Raw genomic sequence first — 15561 nt, forward strand, 5'->3', positions numbered from 1 at the left:
TAAAACTTAAAATATTTATTAGTAGAAATCATACCAATGGGTTAAAATCAAAAGCAATTGATACAAAGGAGCGCACCGACCCGAAACATGTTATCAGAGAACAGTAAGTACAAGATGCGAAGGTCCTTGGTGTCTGCAGAAGGATCTTCTAGGTACCAAACCTGGGTCCAGCCCAAGTGGAAACCCTTTAACAAAAACACCGGAGAGGGCGACAGTCTGTGTGACGGTATGACTGCTGAGTCACTGGGTGTCACGACAACGGTGAAAGCCGTGATCACAGGAGCACAGCCAGAATCCCTGGCTGACTACCACTGCCTCCTTACGCCTCGCCCGGAATGCTCTGGAGCAGCAAGAAGCCTACACAGGCCAGAGTCCATTATGGCGGAGGAAACATGTCGATCCTCCAAACCTAACCTCAGGAAAGAATGGGATTCCTACTGGGGCACAGCCCTTGCTGTTGGCTAGGATGCAGGTTAGTCTGTAAGATGATGTCATATCCAGTACCCTAATATACCACTTTTAATGAAAAAAAAATGGTGAGTCAATTCTGTACCTGTGTAAAACATTTGCACAGCCCTGCCACTGTCCTTTGGGGACGTCTACTGAGAAAGAATCCCTTTAACATTCTGTGCCTCACTTATGGGCACAAGGTCACGAGCCAAACACAGCCACTCTAAAATGGATTACATGTAGGTGCAGTTGACATAAAAATCATATTTACACATATACAAACCCGCTCACCTGTGAGAGATAAGAAAATGGGGGTTGGGAACGGAATTTGGGGCGTAACCATAAGGACACTACGTCCTATGTCTGGAGCAATTGTCGTGTCTAGGTCTTTGTCAAGGGTCAGTGGTTAAAACATCCCAAAAGGGATGCCAAGCCAAGGGGAGAAGCATCAAAAGCCTTAGCACCTATCTGCAGAGAAGGCCCAAAGTGGTGTGAGTATTTGTGTGCCCAAGTGCCATGTCTCTCTTTGCTCAGGCTGGTGGCACGTGTGCATACTTACCCCCTGCATGGCTGTGATATCAACAGCATGCAGCCTGGGGAAAAGCAAGGGATCGATCGTGCCCTCACAATGCTTCTCTGATCCAAGCCAGGGCAGCTCACTCTCAAGGTGAAGCCCAGACAGTTCATGCCAAACTCAACCACTGCAAACCCAGTCCAAAGCTGGGGCATCCTCTCCTGGGAACAGTACCATTTTGGCTTGGAAATCTAGACCGCCAGCCAGGTAAATACAAGCTCCCGGCAAAAGGCCTCCCCCTCCCCAAATGGGGAAAGGTTCAAAACTAAGCTTGGTACCGGAGAGAGGCCACCTCAACTTCAGCTCAATCGTTCTCTGTTTGTTTGACCTGTAGCGAGTGGATGAATGTCTTTGCCAGCATGGGGAATCCTGTCGGCTACTGATGCTGGAGACATGGGATAGGCACTGATGGTCTTGAGAAGTCCCTGGCACAACATACAGATGCCATTTGCTGACAGGGAGACTCCTGCTATGGGACATGTAGGAGTCTTGATTCTCTTGAATCAGGACAAGTATTTGCTATCCCCTGTATTCTAGGATTCAATTAGCTCTCAAGTTGGGAGAAGCAGGAAGACTATGTTGAGGCTCATGTCCTGGAGTGGACAAGCACCGTCAATGAACTTGGCACTGACTGTTTGACACCCTTTCTCTCCAAAGCTGGCAAAGTTTAATGACTTCTTCTGATTTCACACCTTTAGGGGTCCAGAATTTGAGGGTGGTAACATGCCTCTGCCTGGTTTGCTGCAACCTATGATTAGCTGCTATTGACAGAAGTCTCCCCTACAATTTAGGCTCAAACATCCCCAGATGTGACATCATGACATTGTCTCCTAATGCTCTGTGAAGTAATCACCCCAAGTGTAGAAACTCACTGCAATAGGGGGGTGCATGCTTGGGGGTACCCCGAATGCCATTTAGATCTTCCAACCACCACTGCTTAGATAGCAACTAGTTTTAACTCTTTTCATCAGCCCCCACCACCCCAAAATTACATGTAACATTCTATTCTGATTTGGTTGGGTTACAGATGACCATACCTTAGAAAAATGTCCATCAGATAAATGAAAGGAGATAGGGATGGTGGTTTCTAATGCAACTTTTGCCTCTCTTACAGGAGTTCACTTTTCAGTTTAAGCAGTGGTCCAGCTGTGCATCTCTGATCTCCCTCAGAAAACTAATAAAGGCTTACTTCCAAAGCCAGCTAAGAGCTAACCTCTTACTTTGCCTTTTGGTGAACTGGCCAGAAAGGAAGGCCCTGGCCCTGGAGACGTTACTGAAATCTGCCTAGGTGACATAGGAAATTAGCAAAGAAGAGCGCTCTGAGGTGTGTGGACCAATCTAAAACTTCTCTAATACATCTTTAACAAAAAAACAGCAACTATATCTAGTACCTAGCAAGTACAAGCCTTGCTGTGTGCATTTCATAAACTGAAGGCCATGTTGCGGTGGTAGGGTGAGTTTCCCAGAGTTTTCTATCATTTCTTTGCAGGGAAACGTCCCTGTTCAGCATCCTGCAGCAGGTCTTCCAGGGTACAAAGCTGCTCGCTCTCTGGCAGGCAGTTAGCCCTACGGGTGGGGTCCTTGTGTGTGCACTGGACACCACCAGAGAGGGCTCTGGCTCCTTCCTTCTTACTCTGTATGCCATGCCCTTGGCTCAGCAGCACCGCCGGCTGGCTTGTAAGCTCTGATTCCCAAGCTTGATCCCGCCGCTGTTTCCATTTTCGTGAGGGTCCAAGGGTGGGATCTGCCGGCCTACAAGGGGGAAAAGGAGGCCAAGACTTAAGTTCTCTTATTTTGAAAAGCTAGCCTGTTTGGGTACAAAACATAGCAGTACTTAGGGGTGGGGGAGGCTAGCTCCTTCCTCCTTTCCTTCACAATCCCACAATCCTCTTCTCCCCCTCTTCCTCCAGCCTTCCTTTCCCCCTCTTCTCTCTTCTCCCCTTCTTTTCTTCCCAGTTCTTCTGCATGAAGTCAAATTCATGTTGAAAAGGTTGAAGGAAATTACCAGGAGCTTCCTGACCGGGCCGACGCCCCAGGGACAGGAGAAAGCATGGCTCTCAGCTTAGCCACCTGTTCTCCCCCTTACTCAGGGCCCTCGGCCTTTCCATGGAGTCACTCTGCCTACAAAAGGACTGGACTTTACCGTAAGAGCGAGCACTTATCTATCTTTTCCGCTCATAGAACTACCATGGGAGGACATGCAACTTAGCAGCCTTATTCTGTGAAGGGCCTTGACACATCAGCTACAAGGCCCTTAGGACACACTTCACAGGAGGTAGTACCTTAATATCAGGTACAAGCAACCTAATTTTATTTGTTGAACTTTAACTTCTGTACATAAACACAAATAAAAATTAAAAAGACAAAGAAGGCGGGAGTAGCAACAGCTAAAGGTCTAGCTCCATTTGAACACACCACACTGACAGTTGCAGGTCTTGGGGTTGTACTGGAAGCCACTGGTTTGTGTCTGTGAGGTGAGGGGAATGTGTGGCATGTGAATTTCATCTCAACAGAGCTGTGCCTCTAAAGGACAGGGACATCTGGAAGTGCCATGCTTAGGTGGCCTCACTGCTACCAGAGACGCATCATGAACCCCTCCTAGCAAGGCTTGGGATGGCCACCAGGACCAGCATTGCCTGTGACTTTGCTGAAGGCCATGTCAAAACAAAACGGAGGTTCTAATTATAACCCACATCTGGGCTTTCCAGTGGATCCTCGACCCTATGTTCCGCCCACAATCTCTTTTTCTTTACCTCTTGCTTCTGTTTTTCTATTTATCCTGAGAAAAAGCATGGAATGCTAGCTTTACAATTGAAGAGTCAAAAAAACAAACAAACAAACAAACCCAACAACTGACTAGAGGGGACATTGTTTCCTTTTTTTTTTTTTTCTTCCTGTTTTGTTTCTAAGGCAAACTCATGCTACCTGTTTGGACCAAGTACAGAGCCAAAAGACCTGGAGGCTGAAGGCCTTTGGCATAAGAGGCCAGGTGCGGTCTCAGACTTTAGTGCACTGTGCAGAATGGGTAATGAAGCCACTCCAGAAAGCTCAAGCACACAGATAAGCTAATGCCTCTGGCGTTTGACTCAAGGGGAACGGAAGAAGTGAGCGTCTGACAAACTGAATGGAGAGTTCCAGCAGTTTCTACAGCCTCGTCTGCCAACCTGCACAGTCAGCAAGCTATGCAAAGGTTGGTAGGCTGTTCCCAAGATGAGCTTAGCAGAAACAGCAGGATGGTCAGTATTGTCCTTCTCTATTCAAGACATGCCCCGAACTGTAGTCACAATTGAAAGGAAGGAGTGTCTGTCTGTCTGTCAACCTGTCTACTTTGTCAACCTAAAGTTGCAAATAAAGACTAAAGTGCTGGCACCCGGCCCTAAGGATCTACTCCAGTCACACCACCCAACAAAGTGCTGTTTTCTCTTCAGGCCAGCCCTGTGTTCAGAGGCCCAATGGCGTCAGACTACAGACTCATGTAGATAAACACTATTTTACAAGGGCTTTACCTTTTGCTTCTGAACTTTTTGGATAAGACTATAATTCCGACTGGTACAGTATGGCTGACTTAAAAGATAAGAATTGTTTACTTGTGAGTACTGGGCCCTACAATTTTTGCACCTGTGACAATGACACACGTCCCTCATCAGACATTTTGGCGCTACCTCATGTGAACACCAACACTAGCTAACCTCCACCCATCCTCCAGGCCGCCTTTATGTGCCTTTCGTAAGTCTGTGTAAATTGCCCCAAAGAAAGATGAAGTATGTCAGTGTGATGTTTATTAAAGTGAAGTAGAGATACTGGAAACCTAGAAACAAAGCACACCTCATGAGCACACCAGAAGTGCAAGGTGTCCATCTGTCCATGCTCCCATGCTTCCTCCATCTTTCCTGCTCTTACCCTCCCATACCTCCCAAGTACACGACAGGCTTCCACGCTATATGCAAACCTCCTCTTCTAGGTTTCCAACCGTTGGCAAGGTTTTCAAACCAGCCGTCAGACCTGCCTTCTTAGGCCTATCAGATGCTTTTGACCTTCAACATCTCTGAAGCCTCACTGATAAGAACAAGATACAATGTTCCTCCTGATGAAGGCCCCGAGCTCTGAAGCCTCACTTGTGAGAAGATACAATGTTCTTCCTGCTGTAGGCTCAGAGCTGCTAAAGGCACCCACGGAAGTGCCTTGTTTCCTCTGCATCCAGGGACAAAGAATTGCACCAAGGACACACGGTCAGTAAGAGAAGCAGAGGGCATTCATTAAGAGAGAGATGATCCTGAGAGGGCTAGTGAGCTGGGAGAAAGTGTGGACCAGGAAGCGCTGGGGTCACTGGTCTCAGAATCCTTTGAAAGTCATTCACGTGGGCACGGGCTTTTCTCCCACATGCTATTTGTGTTGTGAGTGGGAAAAGGCTTCCAGCCATTTTAACTTCTTTGTTGTAGATTCTCTCTCATGCCATACTCCCTTAATCTACTAAGATATGTTCCAAGACCAGGCCCCAGGCAGACAGCTGAAAACATGGAGTACCAAATGCTTAGATACGGCACTGTTCCCTATATATATATATATATATATATATATATATATATATATATACTTACCATAAGGTTTTACTTGTAAATTAGGTATATTAAGAGATTTGTAATAGTAACCAATCAGAAATGAGAACAATTCTAACAGAAGGTTGTATTGAAAGTTGCTAAGACAGGAATTATTTTTATTTCTGGGATTTCCATTTAGTATTTTCAGGCTGTGGTTGCCGCTGACACCATGCATGAGTAGAACTGCTGTATCTCTTTGCGGACAATGAATGTGCACCCTTCAGACTTCATTTTTTTTTTTTTTTTTTTTTTTTTTTTTTTTTGGAAAGGCCGGGTTTTCTGTTTGGTGGTACAGTGCTTGCCTGGCATGTACCAGGCTGGCCTCGAACTCAGAAATCCGCCTGCCTCTGCCTCCCGAGTGCTGGGATTAAAGGCGTGCGCCACCACGCCCGGCTGAAAGACTTCATTTTTAAATACAAAGTATCTGAGAAGATAATGCAACATAGGTACTCAGTAAAAAAACTTAGGCCCAGGAGTTTGAGGAGACGACTCTGTTGGTAAATGTTCTTGCCTGCAGTCATGAGCACCTGAGTTTGGTCCTCAGAACAAATGTTTAAAGAAAAACAAAACAAACAAGAACAACATGCACAAAGACCCACCCCTAGCCAAGAAGCTATATGCAATGGATGCTTGCCTAGAGAGGGAAATCAGACTTCTCCAGTCACTGGGCCAGGCCCCATGCCCAGGAGTAGTCAGCACACACAAAACAGACAACAGACTCCATGGTCTTTTATATACTTTTTGTTTGTTTGTTTTATAATTTGGTGTTCTTTGTCTTTGTTTTCTTGAGTTTGTTTTGTTTGTTCGATTTTTGAGAGAGAGAGAGAGAGAGAGAGAGAGAGAGAGAGAGAGAGAGAGAGAACATGAAATTTGGTGGGTAGGGAAGTTGAGAGGATCTGAGAGTACTTGGAAGAAGAAAAAGAATATGTTCAATATATTGTATGGAAAAGATTAATTATTATAAAATGTAATAAAAATAGTCGGGCATGGTGGCACATATCTTTAATCTCAGAACAGCAGAGGCAGAGGCAGAGGTAGGCAGATCTCTGTGAGTTTGAGGCTAGCCTGATCTACAGAGCTAATTATAGGAGATCCTGGGCTACACAGAGAAACCCTATTCAAAAAGTAACTTAGTTACTGTGATGGTTTGTATATCCTTGGACCAGGGAGTGGCACCATCTGAGGTGTGGCCTTGTTGGAATAGGTGTGGCCTGGTTGGAATGGGTGTATCACTGTGGGTGTGGGTATAAGATCCTCACCCTAGTTGCCTGGAAGTCAGTCTTCCACTAGCAGCCTTTGGATGAAGACATAGAACTCTCAGCTCNTAAAGGCGTGTGCCACCACGCCCAAAGACTTCATTTTTTATTTTCAGGTAGAAGCCATTTTGAGATTTGAGAGTCAGTTACCCAGTTAAATATGCCTGGACCAGTTATGTAAAATCCCTGCGCCATTCTTCCTTCCATTATAGAGCATGTGAGACAGGAAACTTGACAACTCCTGCACTGTGTATACGGCGTCACTAATGTGTAAGAGACTCAGGACAATATCAGGGATTCCTAATAGCAGCAGGTACTGGCCAGGGCCAGGTGGTCTTTGCGTGGGAAGAAATGCCCAGTGTTCATGGCCAGGAGGCATGGTTGAGTCTCAAGGTTCAGTCAGGAGAAGGGAATCCTGTTTGTCTGGAGACCACTTTGCTTGGGAACATCACTAAGTTCCAACATCAAACAGTGTGAGGAACTGAAGGTGCCCACTCTAAAGCAGGGACAGAAAAGAGCTGACTCCTCACGAGCACCCTTCAAGAGCTAAGCAAACAACACTGTGGAAACTCCCAGCTCCCATTCTGTGCTCTGAGGCATTCAGAACTTGTTGGGTAACTGTTCTCAAACAAAAGAATGGTTCTGGAAAGCGGCCACAGCGTTCTGCACCAAGGAGATGTGCCCGGAACACGGGATCGTATTTACCTGGATGCAGGATTGAGCTAGAATGCATGAAGACATCTGGACAGGTCTGAAGTGTCCTCTGGATGTTTCTATTCCTACAGAATTTCCCTCGGCCATGCCACCTCCACAACAAGCTGTTCTTGAACACGAATCCAAGCCCAGCGTGTTTATTTTAACAGTTTGAATTGTGTAAGACTCTCTCGGGGAGAAGTTTAAAAGGACGCCCTCCACCACCACCATCACCCAGTTTTCCTGAAAGCTGTCTGTCCAGGAGAAAAGCATGGTCTACAAACATTTCCGCAGGAATGCAAAATGTGGAAATAAATTCCAAACCTATGAGTCAGGCCAGCTCAGTGAGGGCAGCCACCCTAACACACACACAGAGTAAAGCACCATGTTTCCCTGCAGCTGCTCATGGCTGATGCGCTCTGGCAACCACTTCCTGTGTGCTCCAACTGCTCCGCAACAATTCTGCTGTCCGTCCCTCTTCTCCAGTGGCTTGGCCCTTTCCTTCAGTGTCAAGTGTGTCTATAAGTTGCTATATGACCGTTTCTGATCTTGACTCTCCATAGCACCCAGATTGGGGGTCTGATCGAGTTTGCTAGGGCTTGCCAGGACTCAACTCTTGATAAAGGCCTCAATGAGTCTGCCTTAGGGATAGGGAGTTTGTGGAACATGGCTCATCCATGAGCAGAGAGGTCACTCCTAGCAACTGACCTCTGGTTACTATCACAGAGATAAGATGCACACCACCCCACCACCCCGAAAAAATGTTTCCTTTTGTTGGTTTGCTTTTCAGACAGGGTCTTTCTACGTAGTCCTGATTGTCCTGGAACTCATTGTGCAGACTGGCCGAAAAATCCCAGAGATCCACCTATCTTTACAGGAATGCTAGAATCAAAGTGCGCACCACCACACCTGGCCCTTAGGAAACGTTTACTATTAGGATAAAGATTCTGACCTGGGGAGCGAGCTTGGATACTATAAAGGACCAGAATAGACCAGGAGACAGGTGGTGCCCTTGGTAAGAAAACCCATAGACATCTCAAGCCCAAGATGGCGAGAACAAGAGAAACGAGAGAAGACAGAAGGAAGAGGGGCAAAGAGATCTGTGAGGAGAAGCCAGGTAAGGCCTGACAACCGGATAGAATTGAGAAGTTGAAAGTAGAGACCCCACCCCTCCCCACCCCCCAGATCTGGAAGCTAAAAGAGTCTAAGTCCAGAGAAGGATGTAGCTGCAGAGTAGAGTGCTTGCCTAGCATGGCTTTAAACCCAACACTAGAAAATACATAAATGAAAATTAATCACAAGAACACACTTCGTTCAATATCCCATAACAAATATCAAACATATATCCTGATTTTAACCAAAAAAGAAAGATTAGAAAAAATGTCCATGCAGCGAAAGCCATGGCTGTTACAAAGAAGAGAACAGAAAGAAGCTGCTCCTATTGGCTGCCAACCCAGTGACTTCAATCAGATTTTGATGGGAGTGACGCCAATAGAAAGACTTTTGCTATAAAAAAAAAAAAAGCTTCCCCTGTCACCCCGCACCCTGTTCCCTTTGGAAACTGATAAATTTTTTTCTAAAATAATTTCTTGGTTTACAAAGAAAATTGAGCAACTTAGTTCCTGCATGTCTCTTGTCTACATCTCTAAGCTCCTGTTGTTACGTCTTGCATTAGTATAAAATGCCAGTTCCGACAGATGAGCTAATGTGAATCCACTATGGCTACCTACAGCCTTCAGTTTTTGCAGAGGGTTCTCTCAGTTATACGTTCTGTGGATGTTGATGAGTGTCTGATGGCATGTGTCCATCACTACAACGTCACACAGTCATTTCACTGCCCTATTTCTCCCTGTTTTCTTTTTATTATTATTTTATTTTGTTTGTTTCTTCTGTCTACTTGACACAAGCTAAGGCCATCTGGGAACAGGACTCTCCACTGAGCAAATGCCCTCATAAGACTGGCCTGTGGGCCAGCCTATGGGCAGCTCTTTGATTGATAGATAGATTGGTTCATGTGGAAGAGGACTGCCTACTATGGGCAGTGCCATCCCTCAGTAGTTGACTTGGGATGTATAAGAAAGAAAAGCCAGGAGTGAGCCTATACGTCCTGCTCCTCCATGGCATCTGCCTCAGTTCCCGCCTCCAGGTATCTTTCTTGAGCTCCAGTTCTGACTTTCCTTCAAGACGGACTATGAGCTGTAAGATAAAATGAGCCCTTTCCTCTCCTCCTTGCTTTCAGGCATGATGTCTCTCATAGCAACAGAAACCTAACAGGACTCTCCCTCAACCTGACAACCACCAAACTGACCTGTTTATCTAACTACCGTTTAAAAAAATTAGATTCAGGGCTGGTGAGATGGCTCAGTGGGTAAGAGCACCCAACTGCTCTTCCAAAGGTCCGGAGTTCAAATCCCAGCAACCACATGGTGGCTCACAACCATCCGTAACAAGATCTGATTCCCTCTTCTGGAGTGTCTGAAGACAACTACAGTGTACTTACATATAATAAATAAATAAATCTTTAAAAAAAATTAGATTCAAAATACTTACACATGACACTAATGAGACTCTCTTTAAAGCAATATAGGTTGGGGAGCTACAGGAAAGAGATGGGGCAAGTTGGGTGGTTATGTGTACATGATAATTCAATTTACTTATGTACTAGAAGTTTCCATTTTCTATAATAAAATAATTTTCCAAAGTTGCCGGGAATACACTGTTACAAAGTAACCATGATTAGCAACGTACAGGCAACCTTACAGGAAAGAGAATCTTGAGGGTACGTATTATTTATTATTACATGCTTCACAGTTCGATTATATGAAATGGGGATTTTTTTTTAATATAAACTACTCTGTAGTATTTGTTTCACAATTTGTCTTTTTAGGTCAGTAACAAGATTCACATCATTATTTCAAATCACTAGTTTATAGTAGTGTACCACAATTTAAAAAAAAACAAACTATGTCTCAATTTTGGTGCCGTTTAGTCATTTCCTGTTTTCTCTGACTATGGATAATTTTACCAGAAAACTGCTGTACAAAGTCAGGAGCCAAGGACAATCCAGACTTAAAGCTGACAACATGTGACTCCCCATCCTGGCCTCTCACTCACTAGCTATTCGACACAGCAAGTCACAAGATGGAACCCTCATGGTAAAACAGGAATGATAACATGTCTACGTCACAGTGAGGGGGACATCAATGAGTTAACACACACCTTATCCCTTCCAACAATGGCAAGGAGCAAGGGCTCCACACATGGGAAGCATTGCTACAACTGGTCCCTGGGTCTGCCTGTTTCTCAGGTTTTAATTCACGGCTGGTTACACTGTCCATCAAAACCAGTTAGGCCTACTATGGTTGTGTCCATATTGAACGCATCCAGACTCTTCCTTGTCACTATTCCCTAAACAATACAGTATAGCAACGATCTATAGAGCATTGACTATGCTTGGGTATAAATAATCTAGAGATGAAGAGGCATAAGGGGGGCTATGCTTACATCCAAATGCTATAGCATTTTAGACAGGAACTTGGGCATCTGTAGATTGGTACCCTGGTGGGCCCTACACCTAAACCTTCATAGACATGAGGCTCAAGGACGTGGTGTTTTGCACGACTGAGAACTCCTTAGGAAGGCTCAAGGTGAGAGCTTCTGATAGCAGCATCTTCTTTGCTGGCCTTTGCCAAAGTAACTTTCTTAGTGGTAAAGAAGGGATTGTCCTCGCCTTTATCTTCACTCGACAGCTTGCTGTTCCGTTACAACATTTTCAAAGGTTTTTGTTTTGCTTTCAGACTTACTTAACACGCTCTAAACCAAGTAACTACCGTGGAATTACAAAACCCTGTGGGCGTACAAAAGCCAGGGAGCTGCGCAGCAAGGTTGACAGAACAAGGCCCAGGGCGCTTTCCTATTCTCTAATCCTTTTGGGCCAGCGTTGCTTTCATCTCTAACTGTATAAACTCTAGGAACAAGCACTCAGGGAGCGAGGTAGGTGTTTGAGGGCCTGAAAGGTCATGGAGCATGGACCCACGATCTTAAAGCCAGGAACTGAAACTGCTGGACACTGTTTACTGGTCAAAGGGATAGGGTCTGAGTCATGGTGTGTGGCCCTGGGTGGAGACACGCCCTTGTGAGTGCCTTCTAAAGTCAACAGAGAGCTGGAGGTTTCTGGTAAAGAACACACCAGGGTCCTCTCTCCTAAGAGTCAATTCAAATGGGTTTGTCAATCACCTGGACAGGAACCCCACCCCCACCCCAACCGCACCCCTGAAACTCTTTGTTCTAGAGGCTTAGAAACAGTATCAAGCCTACCTAAAATATAGACAGGCACAAGAGTCTTTTTGGCCACTCTCCACTCTGTTAAAAATGCCCACGTCACCATTAGATAAACGCTACCTATCTTCTACAACATGCTCTGTGTGTCTCACCTGAATTCTTCCAACTGAGATCACAAAGACCAGAGAGCCAGAGGGAGGCCAGAGAGAGATGCTGGCGACACAAATCAACCAAAGCATTTCTCATTTGTTCTTAAACTAATCCAAAATAACCCAAAACAAAGAAACCACAGTCCAATGCCCTCAATGTCTCCAAGGTATATTTGAGGAGAAGACTATAGCTCTGTGATTAAAAGCACCCGTGGAAGAAGGAGTTTGTTGGGGCTCCATATAAGAGAGTCCATGCAGTGGGGAGGGTGTGTCAGCAGGTGGCTGGGGCAAGCTGACAGAGAGACTGCATCCTTAGCCACAAACACAAAGCAGACAGTGCAAAAACAAAGTGGGGTGAAGCTATAAATTCTTAAAGCCTGCCTCAGTCCAGTAATGTACTTCCCCCACTAAGGCTGCACTTCTTAAAGGTTCTAGAACTCCTGCAAACAGCATCACCAACTGGGGGCCAAGTATCCGAATATATGAGCCTGTGGGGGATACACACCTCGTTCAGATCACCACGCTGACCCACTCTAAAATTATATTCCGAAGCCTGAATGAAGATCATGGCTTTGTCCAAGTGGAGGTTGCTCAGGCTATCAGAGCCAGGAGCACTGAGCTGTGGTTCCCTCTGGTACCTCCACTGAGCTCAGTCATCTCTATCCTAGATTCATTGATCACCCCAATTGATGGGTCAACAGAAATGGGATATACTAGGATAGAGATGGACAGAGATGGAGAGCTAGAAATAATGGAAAGAGATGGAAAATAGATGGGTGGATTGTTACAGCTGAAAGTATAGACAGACAGATAATGATGAACGGACACTGGTACAGAGATACAGACAATGGGGGGCCATGGAGTCGGCCTATCGATGGGAGAGAAGGGACAGATAGGTAAATGTATGTAGAGAGATGACTAGAGGCTCCACTACAAATCTACAAGCTGTCTTTGCTAAGTGTTTATAGCTAAGAGTAAGACACAGAAACAAACATTTGTTCATTAGACGTGCAGAAGAACAGACATGGGCTTCTGCTGGAATTACTGGGAAGCTGCAGTTGCTCCATGCTTAAGCAAAAGACTTGTTCTTCTAAGTGAAATAGACCACCAGAATATGAGGAACTAATTATTCAAAATCTTCATCCTTGTGACCCACAAAGACGCCTGGCACAGACAAGGATTTAGGACGGTTGAGTTATACAAAGAAATCTTTCTGAGGTGTTAGTACTCAATATCTAGGCTTCTTGTTTTCTTTGAGGTCTTTCTTTGACTTTTAAAAAAATTTTTAATAATGACTTTCATCAAGCTCGGAGGGTCACCTCAGGTAGAAGTCGTGAGGTGAGTTTAATGCACATTAAAAACAAACAAAACAAAACAAAACAAAACAAAACAAAACAAAACAGGGTTTCCTATCTGACCCCTGCCTTGCCTTGGCTCAAGGAGCTCACACAGAGGGGCAGGTTCTACAAACCAGAACAAGCTGGACCGACCGTCAGAGGCACTGGGGGGAACCGTGTAGGGCAGCTCATTAAAACTGTCTGCAGCTGGTGGTGCTGACTGCAATCCCCAAGACTTAGGAGACTAAGGGAAGAGCATGGCTACAAGTTCAAGGCCAACCTGGGCTACAGGGCAAAACCCTATCTCAAAAAAAAAATTAAATAAAACAAATATAAAACAAACAACAACACAACACTTTCAAAAAGAAAATGTTTACCAAGTGCCCAACCCAGAAAAGCCTGAAACCACTGGATGAGAATGGCTTACTCTAAGGTAATAAAGGGCTCGGTGTGGTAAGTTCAGATCAAACTTCTCAGCGTCTGTCGGAGTGACACAGCACAGAGAGTGTGTGTTCTTACACAAGAACAGCTGAGATGTGAGACCATGGGTGCCCAACCCCCAATCACGGCTGAGCTGGCTACAACTCAATTCAGCCCAGTGAGCTTGCAGCTTCTCTGTCGCACGTGGAAATACCAGCAGGGGTAGGGTGGGGTGGGGGAAATATTCAGGGAGGTGGACAGAAGGGAGGTATCAGAACCACCTCAGTGACAGGGCCCAGGGATGTTGGGAGAGGCTGAGCATCCTTCTGCACACCTGCGCACAGCGGAAGTAATGCAGGTCAGAGTTCTCCAGTGCCCATGAATTCTCCTTCAGGCCAACGCAAACAAGCCAAAGGTCCTCTGCTGTTCTCAGAACCCAAAAGGAACGGATGGGAACCAGGAAAATGTAAAATAGCTGGAACCTGAGAACCCTCAACTTTAAATGCAACTGAAAGTGGCCCCCGGGCGCAGAATCCCAGTATGTGGACCGAATGCCCTTTGGGACTGCCCAGAGCTGAGGTTTTCTGAGGACAGCTGATAACTGATAAGGGTTCTGATCCTCCCACAGCGAGGGCCCCCAGGAAGTCCTCAGCTGAACATGGAGGCTTCTCCCAGTCTCTGATAACGTACTGACGAACTAAGGCTTGGCTCAGCTCCATGGTCAGCAGGCACTTTTCTGGTGGAAGCCGGAACACAAGTTATGGCCAGAGTTTATGAAGGTGACATCTGGTGTGCTTAGAACTAAACAGCTGCAGACAGATGTGTCAGCACAGCCACCCGAGGTGAACAGCTGAGGCGAGTCAGCCACAGGAAACACGGTAACGAAGGGAAAGGACAAGCTGACCCAGCACTGTCACCTCTCATGAATAGGAATAACAGAGAGTTCAGGGATGAGCCCTCTGCCCAGTTCCCAACTTCAGGTCACGTGAGAGGGAAACATTTGTGTGTGTGTGTGTGAGTGATTACGTGGCAAAATAAATCACTCAAAGGTCCCTTGACTGTGTTTGTTTAGGGTCACTTGATTTAATGGTTGAACTTCTACCACACCACCACCTACTTCATCTCCACCTTCACAATGTAGAATGCAAGTGCCTCAGAGCACATGATTCCAAGTGTACGCTGTGTTCTTGCAACGACTGTGACAAACTCCTCCACAAAACAGGAGGAACAGAGTGAGGCACAGAATTAGGGACACTTAGGAAGTCTGAGGCAAAGCAGCCTCTCTGTGAAATGGATGCATAAACAAGATTGGAACAGCAGCAGCAGCAGCAATGGGTAGGGGCAAACAGCCCTAGCCAGGCAGGGAACTTCAAATAATGATCTCTGTGGAAGGGAGACTCCCGCCCCAGGATAAGCCCATTTGTCGGTTGTCCAATGCAGAACAGTCAGCCTTGAAACCAAGAAACCAAGTACATACGAAACAAACAAAAACCCAAACCAAACTGAACTCAGCAGGCTGCATTTACAGATAGGAGCACACACACAGATGTATATGCATAGAGCAATGATGATGAGAGAAAAAGAGATTATCATCCTGGAAAAGATAGGAAACATGGGAGGGGGTGGAAGGAGAGAATCTGGGAGATGCTTGAGGCAGGAAAGGAAGCCAGGAAGTGATAGAATTTCATTTCAATTAAACAATATTTTAAGAAGTAAATTAAAGCCAGCTATTATACTCTTAAAAAAAAAGGCAAAGAAAGAAAGGAGAAAGAGAGAGAGAGAGAGAGAGAGAGAGAGGGAGAG

The 15561-nt window shown here is 45.6% G+C and overlaps 1 protein-coding gene across 1 annotated transcript in view; it reads right to left on the reverse strand.

Annotated features, from left to right (window-relative positions):
* The window catches only part of Rab31 (RAB31, member RAS oncogene family), a 127196-nt gene continuing 111635 nt past the window's right edge, over window positions 1-15561 (reverse strand). Inside the window, exon 7 of the mRNA XM_021149583.1 lies at window positions 1-2776. Coding sequence (XP_021005242.1) covers window positions 2679-2776 — 98 coding nt within the window. The 3' untranslated portion in view covers window positions 1-2678. The remainder of the gene's footprint in view (window positions 2777-15561) is intronic.

This window comes from Mus caroli, chromosome 17, assembly GCF_900094665.2.
Source record: "Mus caroli chromosome 17, CAROLI_EIJ_v1.1, whole genome shotgun sequence".
NCBI classification, from domain to species: domain Eukaryota; kingdom Metazoa; phylum Chordata; class Mammalia; order Rodentia; family Muridae; genus Mus; species Mus caroli.